This window comes from Apium graveolens, chromosome 2, assembly GCF_009905375.1.
Source record: "Apium graveolens cultivar Ventura chromosome 2, ASM990537v1, whole genome shotgun sequence".
NCBI classification, from domain to species: domain Eukaryota; kingdom Viridiplantae; phylum Streptophyta; class Magnoliopsida; order Apiales; family Apiaceae; genus Apium; species Apium graveolens.
In genome coordinates, this window is record NC_133648.1 from 103,086,127 (window position 1) to 103,106,647 (window position 20,521).

Below are 20,521 nucleotides of genomic sequence, written 5' to 3' on the forward strand. Positions count from 1 at the left end.
AGACTTAAAAAAATTAAAATTAAACTAAAAATAATTAGTATGATTTGGTCGGTGTACTGGACATTAGGCTAAAATAAATAATGTAAATCATTGATCTGAGATTGACCAGAGATAAATCAAATTAATAATAGACTAAGTATAATTCGTATCATATTGATGTTAACTAAGAAATCAAAATTTAATCAAAACTTAAATATTATTTTTTATAAAATACACATAAAATTATCAATAAAACTATATTGTTTAATCAATAATATGGTATTTTTCAAATATCTTTTATAGAATTATAGTTAATCGATTAAGTAATCATCATGCTAAAATAATATTTATAAGGTCCGAACATAATGTAGACATTATATTTTTACCCTCAATAAAATAATAATTTTGTTATAATAACATTTTTCCCTTACCAATGCTATCACTTTAAACAAGTTTAAATATTTTAAAAAGTTATGAACATATACATCTACTAATATAATTATTATAAAGTCATATCATTTAAAGTTTTAAATGAACAAGATTAAGAATTGAATTCAATTTTTTTAAAAAAATTATATAATATTAGAAAAATATGTATGACCCGTGCATCACACGAGTTTTAAGCCAGTACTAGTAATAAGAAAATATAAAGATTAATTGTTCCCTTTCAGATAGATAAGAACAGTACTAATATTTTTCAAGTTGTCATAATCAGCAGTACAATTAGACAATTAGTTGCTATGTACATCATGCTTATATTATATAGCTGAACATAATGAAATTCAAGTAGTACTTCATCTATAAACACTTCCATAGATGTTGAAATACAATTATATAATAGATTTTCAAGCTGTCTGAATAAGTTTCATTACACCAAGTACATGCATTCAAGTACTTTTGCTTAGTTGGCTGTCATGAATTCATCCCATAACACCATTTATGTATGTCTACACATATATCTTCTTATATCTGGCTCCAAGTACATTTTGATAAGATAAAGCTGCTTGAAGGTTTTACTGTCAGATTATACTTCCTGGATTTATGAAAGAATGGACCTCGGATTATTTAGTAAAGCAAATCCTGTTTTATGATCATAATATGCTACAGTCTGCTTGAGCCCTGCACAAATGAGCTGTATTGTGATTTAACATAGACAAACATTAGAAAATCTTAGTTTTGTATGCAAGGTGATCTCTCATACTTGTTCAAGTCGTCGTAATGACTTAATGCTTCCTCAAACTTAAGCCAAGATGGACCTGTTTCTTTGAGGTTTACGTTCTGTGGTCCGCTAAGATAAGCTTGCACAATAAATTGGGGGCTCCTTTCTCTAATGATGGCACCAGATAATAAGATTAAACTCTAATATATTCTTATTATAATACTGTGAGCTAAACTGACAAAGACACTGACCTCCCTTCATAATTTGCTAACCATGACATATAAGCTGCACCAAAGTACATCGAGACAAAAGGTCTTGTAAGGTCCTCAACAGATTTCACGTTATATGCCTTGTAATCCAAGTCCCTAGACAGAAGTTTTATAGAGGCGGTTAAAGTTATATCATGCTTCTAACATATCAATGCATCAAGATTCTGAGAATTCCCTGTTCTAAATTTAAGCTGAATCTTAGAGGGTATTAAAAACTCGGGGAAAAAAACTGTTTATAAAAATGATGGAATATTTAAACAGATCAATATCAAAGCCATTACATACCTGTAGAGCCATTGAGCTGTCGGATAATCTATTCCCATCAGCCCAGGACGTTGTCCAACACCATTCAAGTAACGCATGCTGACGATCTCAGCAATAGCACACAAAATTGACTGGAAGAATGAGAATTAAAAAATTTTGGTTAACTAATAGGTTGAATATAATCTTTGGTTGGCTGGTCATAAAGTTATAGACATTACAGTGAATCATAAATAACACAGAAATGTATGATCTTAAAGGATGAGCATGATGTATTACTAGGGAAGTAAGATAACAAATCTTGTTTATAATATTAAAATAATCAAAGATGTCAGTGGATTTTTTTTAAGTAGTACATACATAATCAAATATCTACAGAATGTAAATTTTTGGAATAACAACAAACTGACCAACTCCCAATTTATTAACTGATTCTATCCACATTAATAAGAAATATGTTATTTGCAATGTAACACAAAATAAACTTCAGACTTACAGATTTTACTCTTTGTGTGCTGAAATATTTCGTAAGAATAATCTCAGCAACCCCCTGCACAGAGATGCAAATATAAGCGATCTGATAAAAATGACACTTGTCAAGTTAGAAAATAGATGATTGCCTGCTTAAGTAACTCAACTTATTCTGAAAAACTTGTAGTTCAACCACATCGTCTTATTTGACCATTATTAACCTTCTGACTAGTTCAGGGAGTCAATAATGTCAAAGGAGTGAGTCTTAAAGGCAACCATTATTGTTCTGTTTAAAGATTTTGTATCGAAGTAGATGAGTTTGTAATAGAAAACACCTAAATGACAATAAATTATTATTATTATTAGATGAAGAGATGAGTATGATACTCCTAGAGCATTACACAATAAATGAATCATTCAACAGATATGCCATATCATGACAGACAACATTGTGAAAGTTCCTCAGGTTCATGCTTAATTCAACTTACCCTTATTTCGATCCGAGAGACATAAGGTCTTTTATTAGCATCATGAGAAATATTTACTCTTCCACGTTTCTCTCCACATTTAGTCCACTCCTTACGAACGAAAGATTTATTCCACATCTCATCCATGTCTTCATGACAAGCCCTGGAGTCCCATGTTACATAGATGTTATCTGCTCCATCATGTAAAGTTCAAGTAGTCACTGATAGTTATTCTTGATACAGATGTAATATCTAGTAAATTAACCAGTAAACTATGATATTGATGGAACACTAAATTTTCTAATTTCAATAAGCTAGCTAGCCAAGAAATGTAGAACCAAATGATTTCAAAAGAATAAATGTCACTGGAAGATCTTCTTAAAAAATGTGTACAGTAAGTGAAATACACGACTAATTTTAAATCTTCAAACAAGTATTATGAATTTATTTATTTGATTTGAATCAAGTAGCATGTCAATCAATTAATGACATATGATCCACAGAGGTGAGGTTCACTTTCACTACAACAACATTATATATGATGGCCAAACGGTTTAGGAGTTAAAATCATATTTTAATAATGTGTTTGTTATCCTAGTAATCTCATTGCACAACTTCAATTTGTCGATGGGGAGATGTAAACTTAATGACATGTACTTTAATTTTGTGGCAGCTAGGTAGTCACTTTCATAATAGTTAACACTTTGGTGACTTAAAATTTTATTTTAATGCAATTAAAGTAGAGCTGAAAATACTTCCGTATCGTGTTCTTTCATATTTTGTGTACTCGAACTCCAAACATACCGACCCATTTAGGGTCCGTGTACTTTCATATTTGTGTACATGCGTGTCGTTTTCGTATTGTGTTTCGTATAAAATCGAATATAAATATAAATACAAATATTAAATTATAAGGTAAAATTCATATAAAAAATATTTCGCAAAGTCCGTGTCTTGCACTTCGCATCGTGTAGCAAATTGATGGGCATAAGCTTCTATCAACGTTTAACAATCTTGTAACGTAAGAATTTCAAATAAATATACATAAAATGAAGGTATAAAAGAGTATATAGTGTTTTGGTTTTAAATTATTAATATTTTTTTTCGTAGGTAACCGGCAGCCGCTACCCTTCGGGTGCGCACTTGGACCTTACGGGCTCACGCAATAGCCTCCAAACCACGCGAGGCAAGATAAACCGCATTTAAGCGACATGCTCTGGATCATGAGGCATAATCATAAATTCTCCTCTCGTGGAATTCGAACATGTGACCAGAGGATAGTTATCCCCTCTTTAACCAACTGAGCCTTGCGGGCTTAAATTATTAATTTTGATATAATGCATCCAAGACTTTTATTATCTCTTCATTTACACCCCCATTGCTAAAGACTGATAATTAATGTTAAATATGGAGGGTATTTCAATAATTTTGCAATCTGGGAGAAAGTTGTTTGTAAAGATGGTCTACTTAACCATTGAGGTAGCTTGATTTCATACAAGGCAACATAATGAAATTGTATTATTTTTTTTGAGTTGTGACTGTATTGCTAAAATATTAATAATAATATTTTTTAAGGAGTGATTTTGTTTGGATATTATTACCATCGAAATTTTACGGGAGTTGGTATAGGTTGGCTTTGGGTCTATAAAATTGATTTTTTGGTTGGAACAAAGATGAAAATTACGGGTTTCTGTTTTTAAAAGTAAAAATGCATTCAATGGCTTTGAGTTTGGAATTGGTGCTAGTATTATCATGAACTTCAGAGATAGGGCTGTAATTCGAGTCGGGCGGCTCGCGAGCTTGCCCGGCTCGAACTCGTTTAAGTGGGCTCGACTCGGCTCGTTTAGTTAGACGAGCCGAGTTCGGGTAGAAGTTCCGGCTCGTTTAATTACCCGAGGCGACTCGACTCGTGAAATTAAACGAGCCGAGTTCGGGTAGAGTTTTTGGCTCGATTAAGTGTAAAATTAAACGAGCCAGCTCGCCTGACTCGTTAAAACCGACTCGTTTGCTCAACTCGACTCGTGAAATTAAACAAGTCAAGTTCGGGAAAGGGTTTAGGCTCGATTAGTTAAACGAGCCGGCTCGACTCGATTAATCTCGGCTCGAATTATGCCCGCCTCGAAACTCGGCTCACTCGGCCCGAATTACAGCCCTATTCAGAGATAATAGTCCTTCGAATCCACTTCTTTAATTCCAGTTGTTTTACCTCCTGCATCTTTGTTAATGTGCTGTATGTAGCGTGGGTAGGTTTCACTATAAGAGCACCCACAATGGAAGTTGTTTGCATGATTGTTTGCGGACTGGATGGGGTAGTTTAGCATTGGAGCACTAGGTTGTTTGAGAAGTTGTTATCAAATGTTGTCTGAGTTGAACGGCGATTGTTTAATATTATTTTAGTAAAATCCTGACTCACAATGTCACAATTGTTCTGCTGCTCCCTTTATATATATATATATATATTAAATAATGATAGTATGGATGCTAACCATTTTGTAGGAGTTGTTTACCATTGGAGTGAATTTGAAGTAAAAATCATTTGAAATAAGTTGGAAGAGAGAGAAAGTAAAATATCAATTTTTTGGATGAGCTAGAGGTCCTAAACAATCTCAATGGTTGTTACCATTGTGGGTGCTCTAAGGAAGTAAAAAATAGGATATTGGGGTGAAAGGCCCGAATACCCACTATCGCCTGTAATATCCACGACCCACAAGTAGAGCCCTATATTACTACTGCACGCACCATCCACAAAAGCACATCAATCATACATGCCTCACCAGGAGGAGTACAAGGCTGGATACGTTGCAGTACAATGTGTATTGTGTCAGGATACACAAGTTAGACTCAACTATACGTCAAATAAAAGAGCGTATCCCCAGTCATATTACTCCATAAAACGCAACACATAGATGTTCTTCGAGACATTAAAGACTTTTGAGGTGGATTTTTAATGCCTACAAAGTTCACGCTTTTATACTTTGAGGAATTCCCTTCCAGTTCCTTATCCTTATTACACGGCGAACACGTGCTTTTCAGCTTAAATACACATCTGGAGACCTATATATATTTCTTATGCTTTATGTGCAATCAATGCCAACAGGTAAGGAGATTGTACGTTATCTGAGCATAAGTATTTGAGGCTACCATCTTTGGTTCCCAACATGTGGGTATTTCGGGCACCAACCACAAAAGCAGGTATATTGGGCCGACGTAGTGTTAAAAATAGGTATTTTGGGCAATTTCTCGATATTGGGGTGTGTACAAACAATATTGACAAAAAAATTCGCAGTTCGTCGCGAGCGGTGATTAGGATGAAGGCCATAATTACAAAATCCATGTTAATTATTTTTTTGAAACAATACAAAAACGTAATAAGTCTTATCAATTATTATAGAATTATTTTAAAGGTATTTTTTGGTATTATGTTGTTTATATAAATTAAAAAATTAAATATTTAGGATTCTATCCTTTTTATTTAAATACCAAAAGTTATGATTGAAATATAAGAAACTATCTGAATATTATGTCAATTTATTAATTTGAAAGTTTAACATTATATATATAAGTTCAAAATTAATGCTTGGCATTACATGTATTGTGGAGAATCACATATAAATAAAATGAGTTAAATTCTACGGAGACCATTGTTTAGTTAAGACCTTGAAAACCATATATGTTCTGCAAGTAAAATATTGCGTAAAACATCGCAAAATTTTTATTTCGCAAATCATGTTTTACGAAGATCACTATTTTATTAAAATCTTGAAAATCATATACATTCTGCAAGCAGAACTTGTAAACATATTATTCTACCAAACATGTTCATCATAGATGTTTTGCTTGTTCAAAAATAATGATTTCCAATATTTTCGCTGAAATAGTTAACTTTATTAAACATCCATTGCAAAAGTATATGTTTCGTAATGTTTTAATTGCAGAACATATATGGTCTCCAGAGTCTCCAATAAATAGTAGTTTATACAGTTTTAATACAAATACATTTTTCATATAATTTTAGTTCATAGGTAGATAATTTTTAATATGATAATTTTTCAAAAATATATATATACAAAATTGAAGCAATATTCTTATACGAATGCAATGTTTTGAATAAACTGTTCAAAGCAAGTATGCCAATTTTTTATTCGATAAGTGGAAACTAGTCAAAAATAATCTTCTAAATGGTACCGGAGAAATTGGGACCTAAGCGGGGAAAGGGTAGTGCTTAAGGAATAAAAAGTTACCCTTGTGTCATTGTGTGCAATTCTCGTGGGGAAAGTCCGCTCACACTAAATTAATATATATGTCACATGTATGCATATTATAGCATAATGTATACTGTATTGAATTTAAACCTATTCAAAATATTAAATTATACTCGTAAATAATTTATAATATAATATTTTATATTATATGATTACATATCATGTATGTCTAGTAGTTTATATGATTTTAAAATGCTAAATTTGACATATAATTTAAAATTCTAAAACCTTTTAAACTACCGATACATTTTAGTAATTATTTTATATTTTATATTTCTAATAGAAGACACATATACTATTATAAGTTATAATGCCTTGTCAAAATTTTCATTTTTTATTTATAGTTTTTTTAATTTAAAGAAAATTATTTAAGGAGGGAGGGGAAGCACCGAGGGACGGAATTAGAAATAAATTTACGCGAGAAAATGGGATGGATATGGGGCTAAATATTATAATGCTGAGGGCATGGGATCTAAAATCCATACCCCGAATCCGCCCCTTCTTGAGAACTTTAGTAAAAAGATACGAAGTGAAGCAAGAATAAAATTTTGAAGTGCATTTTACCAAAATTAATTCTTCAAAACCAAAACGCAAAAGCACCTGAAGACAAAGGGTACAAAGTTCTATTTACATAAAAAAACAAGTAACCTCTCCTTTTACTCAATAGTCATCATTGATGCACAAACACACATATATATATAAACACTAACAAATCAATTTCTTTAAGTATATTAATTTAAAGATCTAGGCCAACTTATTCCCCTTTTTATTGTGTTATGTATATGTCCATATCAAACAAAATGCAAAGTTTATGAGTAGATTGAGATTAAAAAAAATGGATTTACAACTTACCCTGAAACTTCGAATCCAACACTTTAAATGATTTCATAAGCAACAGTCGCGACTCATTTTGAACTCAACCATGTTGGTAACTTAAATGTATCCGACACCCGAACTATATATATGAGCACTAGCAAGAACAACATAATAATTTTTGGATCTTAATTTCAAAGTTGAGTTACAAAATTTGATTGTAACAATAACTTATTAATATAGCTTCTAGGGAAGCTAGGATTAGAAATTAGTTTTAAATCAATTAATCAAGTTTTTATGTGAAAACGATAGTTGTGTTTTTATATATTATAACCAACGAATTTGATATGTACTTGAAGAGTTCCGGTTGCTTGGATTAATGATAATGATATGTGCTTTAAGAGTTTAGTTTCCTTGGATTGGTGATTATGTTGAACATAGATTTTATATTATTTTCATGATAATTTCAGGAGAACTTGAGGTTTCTATGGGAAATATAATGAGGAAACCTTAGTTGATGTTGAGTATTGTTGTAGATAAATTGAGGTTTACAATTAGAAAACATGCCCTATTATCTTAATTAACAATAGTTGTTAATATTGATATAAGTTCGCAATTTCTACTCATTTAATTTTTTTTATTATAGTGTTGACTATTATATAGTAGCCATCAAATGCCACGTTATTAAAGCACATGTCATTAAAGTGCAATTCACTTAATGAGAATGATGTACACAAGATTGCAAAATGTTTCAATTTGTTTGGCATAAAATGACAACCATCAAACTATTTACTCAATGGAGGAAAAAATGAATGCAATCAAACAAGCTTTATATGCTCAATAGATAAATACTTTGTTTATTATCTGTGGAAGTAGAAGAAGAACCCGCTAGCGTCTGTCGAACATCAAAAACTTTTCTGCAGAAACATTATAGGTTCAATCCAAATTAGAGTTCTCATAGTAATCCAATATTATGAAATCATCCGTGCTAACATGCACTATCTTATATAATGCATTATAATGATTCAACATACAAAGTGTTTTAATACGACTATATAATACGATTCTAATACTTTAAGACAAGTATTATAACATGATTTTTGTAAATGTATTTAGGGAATCTCAATCCCTATTACAAAACCCATGCATAAATCTCAATCATTATCATGAACTAAAAAACCTTTTCTTTATTTTAATAAGATGCAACACATGTTGACGGCAAACGGAAGTAAAGAAAATATTATTAATTCATTTAAATACATTTTTTGTAGAGAAAAGTGTATTTGTCTATTTATTTCATACTAGCCTATAACCTTTGATGCACGGGCTAGGTAGTCAATTTTATTATTTTAATAAAAATTTACTATCAATTATTTAGTTTTAAAATATTTATATTGTAAAATACAGGTTTTTATTAGTTTATTTCTATTTTGAAATTTATTATTTTTTCCTTAATTTAATTATTTTGAAAGAGAGATCTTGTTACAAACTTCAATTTTTAAAGTTAAAAAACTTAAAATTATAAAATTACACATTTACTGATATGCAGCTATGGTACTAAAGTAGGTTGCAGAATTTTGTTTCCCATAAAATTCTGGTTGAAATCCACTAAACTCTATCTAGTGTTTAAAATCTCCGATTCAACCAATTAATCCTGATTAATTCCCTATAAAATACCCGACCGATTTATTTATTAAAATTAAAATACTATATTAATTTAAATATGAATATTTATAGAAATTATGATATAATAAATATATATTTGTTAATAAATAACTAATATAATTATAATAATATATTAAATATAATTTAATATTATAATACATCCGATTTTTACTCTAAATTAATTCCCAGTTTTCTATTAATCTCAAACCGGTAACTCGACCGATCTTCCCCGATTATTATGTTCTAGAGATTGTTTTGTTTAAAAGTAATTTATTATAACTTTGAATAATTTTTGTAATAATTGGTCATTAAAATAGGCAGGCCTAATATCGGCCCAATTATATTTTATTAATTGAGTTTATTTAATTAAATAGATAGGTATATAGACTGGTTCAGGTAAATAAATTTTAAAAGTATGGAGTATTAATTTTAATAAAGCAATGGACTTTCTATCAAAATAATATTAAATTTATTTGCAAGTCATTAATTATGAATGAAGGGTTTTATACTGAAATGAACGGACTTCTTTTTCACACCGGTAATTTTGATGAAGAACCCAACATAAAAAATTCGGTAGCAAACACCTTATAGCGAATCAGTACTAATAAAATTAATAAGCCATAACTACTTCACAACCTGAAAAATATTGCTTGTCAAATTAAAGCAAATATCATTTTCATGCACATATTAAGAGCACAAAATCTTAACGCTCACACAAAAGTTCTCAATTTTTTGGATTTTGGTGGGGGTGTTGAAGCGAAGCAACACAAGCGTAAGTGTTTTAATTCTCATTGAATTGTATAAAAAACAAAAAAAGAAAGGGTCCAAGAAAGAAGTAGTTGGGTTGAACACAAAGGCGCGAGTGTTTGATGTTTTGTACGATATATATATAATTTTATTTTTTTAATTAATTTTGTAAATAGGAAAGCGTTAATATTTTTTTAAAAGATGTTAACCAACCAAACGAAACCATATTTTTTTATAATAGTATAGTATAGATGTGGACGAGTAGAATACTAAATTAGTAGTTTATTTATAATAAGCTCAATAGTTTATCGGCCTTGGTCTCATTACGTTATCTATACTATCTATTTATACTATATTCTATACTATTATATTAAAGACGAACCATTAAAAGTTTTGTTGTTGGTCCTTGGTCACTCAATCTAGAACCGTCAGATCAAATTGATGAGAACCGTTAGATATAATTTAAAAAATTATTATTGAAGTGATATAAGATCGAATTCTACAAGCAACATACTATAAAATTATAAATATATAATGATAAAAACGATCGTGCATCGCACGGGTTATTTATAGTATATTATAATAGACGAAATATTAAAAAATTAGTCGTTCGGTAGATACCTATTTTTTGGTTCTTAGTTGTTTTATTTAATTACCCTTATACTTTATTTTTACATTATTACCCTAATTTAATTACTGATAATTTTACCTAATTACCCTTATTTATATATTTTTATAAATTTTTATAAAAATAATTTGAGACACTGAAACATATCAAACTATAAGCCACACCCCACAAACTCGAACCGAAGAATGTTTGACCAATATAATTCATGTTGTTGTACATCACTGAAAAATAACATCGCTTCATTGAAAAATAAGACACTTCTATTTTCTTTCCTTACATCATGACTACTTAGGACTCGAATTTTCAATTAAAATTTAAGAATATTAATTTTATTAACATGACTGCATTATTTGCTTTTGTTTAAATGTATTTTGAGGATGTTGTCTTTGGTGGATTTAAGCAAATTCATCTCTAATATCTATATAATATATTTTGAGGATGTTTAGTTCGGTTTAAGAAAATTCATCTCTTATATCTATATAATATATATTAAACCTATTATAAAACCAAATATTTAAACAATTTATTTTAAATTTTAAAAAATTAAGCTATTCTAATTAAAACAAATCCTTACAAACTATTTATCTGGGTATGGCCTATTTTCCAAAAACTATATTCTTTGACCCGTTTATGGAATCATTTTATTAAAAAACTATTTTAATGATTCTGATTATTATAGACCTATTTTAACATAGCTAATTGTAACAAATATATATTCTAATAAAAACCTATATAAGATGTACTTAGTTTTTTAACAAATTAAATTAAAAAAAATACATTGAAAAAACTAATAATAAAATAACAATTAATATAAGTATTCGTGCATCGCAGGAGTTTTAGGCTAATATTATTAAGGTTTCGTTCTTATAGAACTGATGTAATCACCACATAATATCTTGGACTTGATTAAGATTGGGCATCCTGTTTGTTAAAGGACTCCATCCATATTTTTCTCATTATGAGATCCGAAAATCTATAATGGTCTAAAGTTAATCCACCCAAATTTATTATTGTTATCGTTTTCATATCATAATCTCTCTTTTCCTAAAAGCTATCCAACATCACATGCTCTATGATAGAAGTTGATATATTATTATAAGGGCTTTCAAATTCGTGTGGGGTCCACAGGTCGTGTCTTATAATTTCATAAAGATGGTTCAATTTAGTCAACTGAATCCGCTCAATATTCATCTCAACTAGGCATTCCGCTGATATTATTAATTAATGTTGTCCCAGTTCACAGAGGTGTTCGTAATAATATTAGGATATGTTTTATACATGGTGAGATTTAACACCATCGAATAAGCAACTACCTTGATGGAAGACTTTCCTTGACGGAAAGATACTGTTTCCAATATAGTAAAGTTGATTTATGATTGGCCTTCTTAATACCACCTCTGTAAGCCCTAACCATAAACTCTTCACTTCTTTCTCTGCAAAACAGTTAAATTACCCGATCTGTCATAAACCGCAAAAAATTGTTGTCACGATCCATTAAAAGTAATTTATAAAAAAAACTGGGCCAATAAAATTACTTTCTTTGAACTTACTTCTGATCATATGTTGACAACCACTTAAGATAGGCAGCACCCAAATAAACATTTACAAAAGGCTTGTATAATGTATTTGAATCCTCAACTCGATATGCAGTGTATCCCAAATCTCTGCAAGAAATAAATGATATACAGATTTTAATTATACAAGGTTTTGCAACAAACCACTAAACCAGTATGTGTAATTGGTTTATACCTGACCAACCATTCAGCAGTTTTTGGTAAAATTTGCATGATACCAATTGTAGAAGTTTTTGACTTCTTTATATAATGTGTGCATAGGGGCTGTCTATCACTTTCAAGTTCAGCGATAGCACATAGCATATCCTAAGAATACGAAAAGAACAAAAAACTTGAAAAGTTCAGTGTAATCCCAATTTGTCCTGCTTATTACTATTCACCCATTTTTAAAATTCTGGCAATTTTAATACTTCAAGATAAAAATTTTGTATTGTTGTATTATACCATACATTATATAAGATATCTAACAAAAAAAACAATAAAAGATTAAAAAACAAAGATGTACAATTAATAATAATAATAGGAATAGTAATAATAGCTGAATATGTAGCTTATAATTTCTATTTTAACTGTAACTTGTATTGTACATGATACAAATATAATTTTTAAAATTTATAATTGTCAAATAATGCATAAATTGCCATGACATGACATTTATAATATCTAATGGGTGTCGATGAAGAGTAATTTGTAAAACATAATGCCTGTGGATTGTGAAACATTTATATCTAACTATACAAAGACATACCGAATCGATTTGTGAAAGATAATGCTTGTGGACTATTATCCCAGCTACAACCTGAAGGAGGCATGATTAATATTTTACTAAGTGCAAAAGTTGACAATGATGCTAGATAATCCAAACATAAATATGCTACATCGAAAATAATCCTATATCTATTCAAAACTCAAATGTAATAAAATCTCAGAAATTTAAAATGCATAGAAAACAACAGATATACATATGAAGAAAGTCATGAAGCTAACTAAACTGAATTATCTTTCCACCTCCTTGATCGTGAAATTTGATGTTTTATAGGTTCACGTAATACGTCGATATTCATACTTGTCAACTACAATATTTCATTTGAAAATTTTATTTATGTTATGCTACCTTTAGTGTGTCGTGAATTAATTATCTATGTTGTCTATGCTTTGGTAATTGATTACAACTGCAATACAACTTACCTTCATTTCAATTTGTGTCAAATAAGGGTGTCCATCGGGGTCACGCGAAAGGTGAACCTTTGATTCTTTGTCCTCTCCAGCATTAGTCCATTCCCTTTTCACTTCAGGATCCTTCCACATTGTGTCCAAGTCCTGGGGATCAACACAATCATCCCAGTATCTGAAGCTAACAGCCATATCTTTAAGATCACTAGATAATTATGGTATCAACTACAAACAAAAAGAAAATTTTAATTTGCTTCAGTCTTTTCAGAAATTCTACAAGACAACATGCAAAACAACCAAGAGTCCAAGACACACCAGCAATGTAAGTTGTTAATTAATAAGGAAATGTGAAGTATAAAAGCAGCGCCATGAAATTAATGGGCAGTGCACTAGTTTCTTAAATAAGCAAGAAAATAACTTTAAAGATAAGAACTAATGGCCTAATTACCTATTTATGTTAAAACAATTGGTTATTTGAAATAAAATAAAAATCATAATGATGGGGATGAATGAAATGCTATAGTTTTATTAGTCCTCACACCCCATACTGCCATACACTGTACATAGAAGCATGGGTAAGTCCTGTAACCTGTAACTGCTGCACTTAACAAGATTAACATGCGAGATACCTAACTAGCAAATGTCATAACAATAAAAGGGGTAAAGCACAAAACCAATGTGCTAACAAACATTAAGTCAAACACAAGCAAGGCATGCAGAATATGTAAGTAAAGATAACAAATGCACTTGATCTCGCGGTAAAAAACATTCATTTATCATAAGAATAATGAATTCACCATATTATATGAATCAAGTGGTAAAATAAACAAAATTACTCTAACAATGTCAACAGTAGGCTAAATCATCAATTTTTTATTATAACAGCAATGTATAAGTCTTAGCTATTTACCATGGGTTGTACAGATGTTCGGAATATCATAAGGTCTAAAAAGATGCAACAAAGACAATGGAACACGAAAAATTAACCGAAGATGCACAATACAATCATGGCCACAAGCCCTCTCCTACATGATTAATTTACATATAGCACAAACATTGAACCAAGTTATCTGTGGCAATTACCATTAACATGTTCAATTGATCAGGTTTATAAAGTTTAGAAGAAAACATATAACAATGCACATACATGACAGAATCAACCAATTAACAAGCTTCAATCGATAACAATGTAACATGTCGCTCGCTACAAAGTTATACACTTACGTATACATGTTTATGTACCCAGATACAGATGATAGGAAGTATACATGCATACATACATACATGTATAAAGAGGGTGAACGAATGAATATAAATCCAAGTGCAGAGGAGGCTTCAGATTACGTCAATTTTAGAAAATTGTTTAGTACAATTTTACCTATTTTAAGAAAATGTTGTCAAGGTCTGTTCATAATGCAAAACACGATTAATTGTTAACTTATAATTTAAATCATTTAATCCCAGAAATTTACATATTTATTTTTTTCTAAATTTTGCATTGATTTATACGTTTGGTTCAAGATGTGGTATCAGGTGGTATGAGGTTTAGTTTGGTCCAAGATGTGATATCAGGTGGTATGAAATTTAGTTTGGTCCAAGATGTGGTATCACGTGGTGTGAGATTTAGATATCGCGTGTTTGGTTCAGCACTGGAATGAACATTTTTAATTTAAAATATTATAAGTCAATAATTTTAATTTTATTAGATATATAATTTTATTATTTTTATTGTAATATATTTTTGGTTCATATATTTATTTTGGTATTAAACAATTACATTAAAATGCTAAAATAAAAATTAAAATAGTAATTATAAAATTGATTCGCATACCCCTCTAGCATAACCACCTCCCACTTGGATATGAAAAATCCATGGGGTTTGAGAAATGAGTATTAAACCTTTTTTTCTGAACCAAACACCATGTATAGATTTTAATGATCGAAACTCGTACCTAATTCCAGAATTTGACCAATCAAATAACCCCATGTAATTTCGGATCATACGGCAGTGTACGCTGTATATATACACATATGTATAAGTGATTGTTCTAATAGGTGAATTTTTCTTCAAAATTTGAAAATTCTAATGAAAAACTATTTAATAGTAATAGGTAACAAGAAAACTTATCCAATTTATAAAAAAGAATATTTTATATTCTAATACGTGAATTCTTCTTCAAAATTGTACAAAATTTGAACACTATACTAATATTAAAATGAATATTTCTATATTTAAAATAAAATATTGATAAAAAATAGAAAAATAAATCACAATTGAATCTAATTTTAAATTTAAGAAAAAAATTGTGTTCCCTAAGGGTTATAAGCTTGTATAAATTTGGATGGAACTAAATCTTGTCTGGGCATGAATTGTTAAGAAAATTGTTGTTCATTCCAAGAAGTTATATAATAGAGCAGGAAGGCAAATTGCAAATGCGAATTGAAATTTGAAGGGAAGATTTGTTCAAGAAATGATGAACTGGCATGATTAATTTGATCACCAACAACTCATGAGTCATGATTAAATGATAAGTTGAAATTTTTATTTAAATACTGGATCGGTAAAAGAATATTTTATCAATGAATCTTATGATAAGTGATAGTGTATAAGAGACCCGACTAGAAATCAACTTAAATCTAAACAATACCAGACTCGATCGATAGACCAAGACCCCCTCTCCCAGAACAATCAAATGGAGAGACCAGGCCCGGATCCATCCTATGACCCGGATCTGGATCCACCTGCCTACCCGGATCCGGATCAGGGCTAAGACCACCATGAGGGAGGTCCCCAACAACCACATGCACATCCCACAACCCGCCAAGGAAGGGTACGGGGGCACGTGACTATGACAACTATCAACAACCAACACACCAGACAAGCATGGCGCGTGTCAGAAGGCCGTTAGGACACTCTGGAGGTGGTCCTCCCCTGGACACGTGTAAGCAATCCACCCAAGCCAGGCGTCCTCTACTCCCAAGATCCAACGACCCTGATTTAGAGGTAACTAACCATAAACCCTATATTTGGGCTATATATAGCCCCAAATCTGAAGTGTTTAGGGGTTGGAAAATATATACACTCTCGCACACTCACTCTCTCTCATATATTCATACACACACAGCAGCCTCTACATTAGATACATACATCTTCATCTTCTCCAAAACCATGTTCTCATTCTTACACCGGAGGCGCCGTGGGAGCCAAACCCCCCTTCCGGTGTTGTTTTGCAGGCGCCCAACCAGCAGCTACACCTCGCTTTTACCCAGAAGGTCCAGGAATAGCGTCGGACGGAGACGCCCGCTCACCGGAGTTATCATTTGGCGCTAGAAGGAGGGGCGCTCCATCCTTGGGTCTCGGTGCCCCTGGATTCATCTCCATCAGCAAACTCTTGAGAGAGTCCACTTTTAAGCATGTAAGAACACAAGCAACCATAACCTTTCTTGAATATGAATGTTAGTTTTAGCCACGTTTGTGTGAGCTCGTTACTTTAGGCCACGTTTGTGTGAGCCCGCTCTTGTTTGTTAATTTTGGTTGTTTAGGGTTTGATAATCTTGATAGTCTTGAAGCCAGGGGTTTAATAGTCTTGGTAATTTTAAAACCGAGAACTGTTTTAGCTTGCATATTTTCTTTTGTGTTCTAGAGCCTGCTGTTCTTGTTTGGTATTGTTGTTAGCAAAGCCCAGAAAGTTTGTTTGCTGTTATTCTGGAAATTTTTTGTAGTCTTCAAAAAAGCAACCTCAGATCCGGGGATTCTCAGCAATCTAGGAGATCTGTCTTCGACCGAATCGGAACTAAGGCAAAAAAGAATCAAAAAGAGCCTAGTAAGAAGGAGACAGAAGCAGCCAGAAAGAAAAAATTGGAAGAAATCATAGAACAGATAAGAAAGGAAGAAGAGGCAAAGCTGGAGCAAAAAATTCAGAAAAGAATGCAGCTGGAGGAGGAGAGGCTCCTAGCTAAAACAAGAGGCAAAAGAACTCGGAGGGACCCTACCTCCGAACTCATTTCTGATGACGAAGAGGAGGGCCAGAAGGATCTTAAAGACATGATTTATGAGCTCCAGAGAAAAATGGAAAAAGATTTCGGGTTGGAAGTTGGGGAGACCCTCACGCCCTTCAGCCACTCCCTAGAAGCCATCCCTCGACAGAAAAATCTCAAACACTACAACTTCGACTCTTTCGACGGACTGGGGGATCCGGAAGAGCACCTCAACTACTTCAAACAGATAGCTCAGATATACTATTACAATGACTTAACCAAATCCAGATTCTTCGCCTCGACCCTCAAAGGGGGGGCTCAAAGATGGTTCAGCAGGATCCCATCAAGAAGCATTCACTCCTGGAAAGAATTCAGAGGAGCCTTCCTTAGAAGATTCAGAGCCAATAAAACACATGAAATGCACATGTGCCACCTGGAGACAATCCGCCAATATGATAACGAAGCACTCTCAACTTATATGCGGAGATTCCAGGAAGCCATCAACAAAGTTTCGAATCTCGATGAAAGGGAGGCTCTAAGCATATTTCGAAGGAACCTGGATCCAGAACACAATGAGAGGTATATTGTGGAGTTGATAAACAAAGAGCCACAAAGCCTGGCCGCTGCTTATTCTATGGCAACCCGGTTCATAAAAGAAACAGACGTTCTCCAGGCGATGAGAATGACTCGGAATGGAGGAAACATGAACAAATCTTCTGATGACCGACCGAAAGGGGGTTACCATCAGGAGAAAAAGTTCAAACAAAGCAACCAAACCCAGCAGACAAATGTCGTACAAAACACTCCAATATTTCAAAGATTGGGTCCGAAGACAGAATCCAAAAGCAACCCCGGTCCACCTAGGCAGGCAAGGGAGCCTAGGCAAGAGCCAGAGTGGACACCACTAAACAGGAAACGGGAAGAAATACTGAAAGAGATCAAGGGAAAACCATTTTATTATCCTCCAAAGCCAATGCAGACTCCCCCAGAGAGCAGGCCTTACAACAGGCAGTGCGACTATCATGAAACCCATGGGCACAAGACTGAAAATTGCCTATCTTTAAAATACTTCATTGAAGATCAAGTTAAGAAAGGCAACCTGAGCAAGTACATCTCCCGGGAGACAAATCAGAGAGAAGAAAGGCAAAGAAAAGGTAAGAATGTAGTAAATGTGGTCCTAGGAGGGTCGCACTCTCCCCCTAGGAGCCCGGGCTCAGGAGAGGAGGTGTTCTCCGTCCAATCCTACCCGAAGATGATGATCTCATTCAGCAACAAAGATTAGGAAGGGGTCGACCCGAATCACAACGAAGCCTTGGTTATAACACTTGACATTTTTAACAACGAAGTAAGAAGGATGCTGATAGATAATGGATCTTCAGTAAACATACTCTTCAAGCATAGTGTGGACAGGATGAAGCTTGGGAGCGTACGCTCCAATAAATGCCAAGAGGACCCTCTGTATGGGTTCGGGAACAACTTGATCCCGATCAAGGGAAGCTTATACTTGCCAGTCATATTTGGGTCGGTCCTAAACCAAGTTACCCATGTGATAAAGTTCTACGTGATTAATACTCCCTCATCCTACAACGGCATAATCGGGCGCTCAGCCTTGACTAGGATCCAAGCAATCACCTCCATATCACACTTAAAAATCAAGTTCCCAACTCCAACCGGGGTAGGAGAAATAAAGGGGGACTATGAGGTAGCTGAAAGATGCTATAGCCAGGCTCTGGTAATGGCTGAAACTCATCAAGACAACAAGAGAAAGGCTGTGGTGCTCCAGAAATAGCAAAGTATTAAGAAACATCGTCCACACCCAAGGGATGATGAGAGAAAAGAAGTTCAGATCATAGAATCCCTCTCAGATCCAAAAGCAACCAAATCAAGCTCAGAAGAGCAAAAAAGCAACCAAGTCACAAAAGATATTGAGTTGAGCCTAGGCCTTGGCCAGACCAACCCTACTGTGCAAGCAACCAACCCAGAAATAATTGAAGCAGGAGAAAGAAACAAAAAAGAGATGACAGCCCAGGCTCAGATTTATACGAAGAAGAATACAGAGGCCCGAATCCAACAGATGGTATCAAATATGGATCAATCCAAGATAGAGGCCGCTGTAGAAATGGAAACAATTCTGATCAATGAAAGCGATCCTGCTAAGAAGATAAAGATAGGGCCCGGGCTCGAGACTAATTTCAGAAAAGACCTGGTATCACTACTCCGAGGGTACTCTGATATATTTTCTTGGACACCAAGAGACATGCCCGGGTTGGATGAATCCATAGCGATGCATAACTTGGATGTCAACCCAGAGAGGAAGCCAGTCAAGCAAAAGAGAAGAAATTTTTCCCCAGAAAGGAAGAAAGCAATCGATGAAGAAATTGAGAAACTACTCAAAGCTGGAATAATATGCGAAGTCAAGTACCCGGAATGGCTGACAAATGTAGTGATGGTGAAAAAAAGCAAACGGGAAATGGAGAATGTGTATCGATAACACAGACTTGAACAGTGCATGCCCCAAAGACCCCTACCCCTTGCCAAATATTGATCAATTGATCGACGCAACTTCTGGGCACGTAATGCTAAGTTTCATGGATGCCTACTCGGGGTACAACCAGATCAAGATGAATCCCAAGGACATCCTAAAGACAGCCTTCATAACCCACAGGGCGGTCTATGTCTACGTGATATTGTCTTTCGGATTGACTAATGCGGGAACAACATATCAAAGAGCAATGAATAAAATCTTCAAAGACCAGATTGGGAGGAACCTGGAATCATATGCCGACGACATGATTGCAAAATCTACAAGCATCCTCGGGCACATAGGAGACCTGAGAGAATGCTTCAATAACTTGAGAAAATACTCACTTAGGCTCAATCCAGAAAAGTGCACATTCGGAGTAAGGGCAGGAAAATTTCTTGGATTCATGATAAGCAACCGGGGGATTGAGGCCATCCCATAAAAGATAAAGACAATTCAAGAAATGAAGCCTCCCAAAACACAAAAAGATGTACAGAAGCTAGCAGGGTCACTGGCTGCACTCAGAAGATTCATCTCAAAGTTAGCTGAAAGAT

At 33.2% G+C, this 20,521-nt stretch overlaps 1 protein-coding gene across 4 annotated transcripts; it reads right to left on the reverse strand.

Annotated features, from left to right (window-relative positions):
• Window positions 1-761: 761 nt before the first annotated feature.
• Window positions 762-14,847, reverse strand: LOC141706036 (uncharacterized). Of its 4 annotated transcripts, none has more exons than XM_074508868.1 (13): window positions 14,693-14,847; window positions 13,484-13,693; window positions 13,044-13,094; window positions 12,471-12,601; window positions 12,272-12,385; window positions 12,035-12,154; window positions 8,534-8,598; window positions 2,628-2,797; window positions 2,165-2,218; window positions 1,693-1,802; window positions 1,390-1,503; window positions 1,181-1,306; window positions 762-1,098 (listed from the first exon to the last, which is right to left on the reverse strand). In XM_074508868.1, the coding sequence occupies exons 2-13, from the start codon at window positions 13,658-13,660 to the stop codon at window positions 1,071-1,073; spliced, it is 1,260 nt and encodes a 419-aa protein (XP_074364969.1). In that variant the 5' UTR covers window positions 13,661-13,693; window positions 14,693-14,847; the 3' UTR covers window positions 762-1,070. The 4 variants fall into 4 exon arrangements, with proteins under 4 accessions (XP_074364969.1, XP_074364967.1, XP_074364968.1 ...); XM_074508866.1 differs by having other exon boundaries at window positions 762-1,111; XM_074508867.1 differs by lacking the exon at window positions 14,693-14,847 and adding an exon at window positions 13,917-14,054 and having other exon boundaries at window positions 762-1,111.
• Between the last annotated feature and the right edge of the window lie 5,674 nt (window positions 14,848-20,521).

What these genes read in the sequence shown, in the direction of transcription:
- LOC141706036 (XM_074508866.1), bottom strand. Translation starts at nt 13,660, where the DNA reads ATGGCTGTTAGCTTCAGATACTGGGATGATTGTGTTGATCCCCAGGAC. An exon ending in TGACACAAATTGAAATGAAG is followed by an intron (nt 13,095 to 13,483) that starts GTAAGTTGTATT and finishes TGCCTCCTTCAG; the next exon opens with GTTGTAGCTGGGATAATAGT. An exon ending in TTGTCAACATATGATCAGAA is followed by an intron (nt 12,155 to 12,271) that starts GTAAGTTCAAAG and finishes ACTGTTTTGCAG; the next exon opens with AGAAAGAAGTGAAGAGTTTA.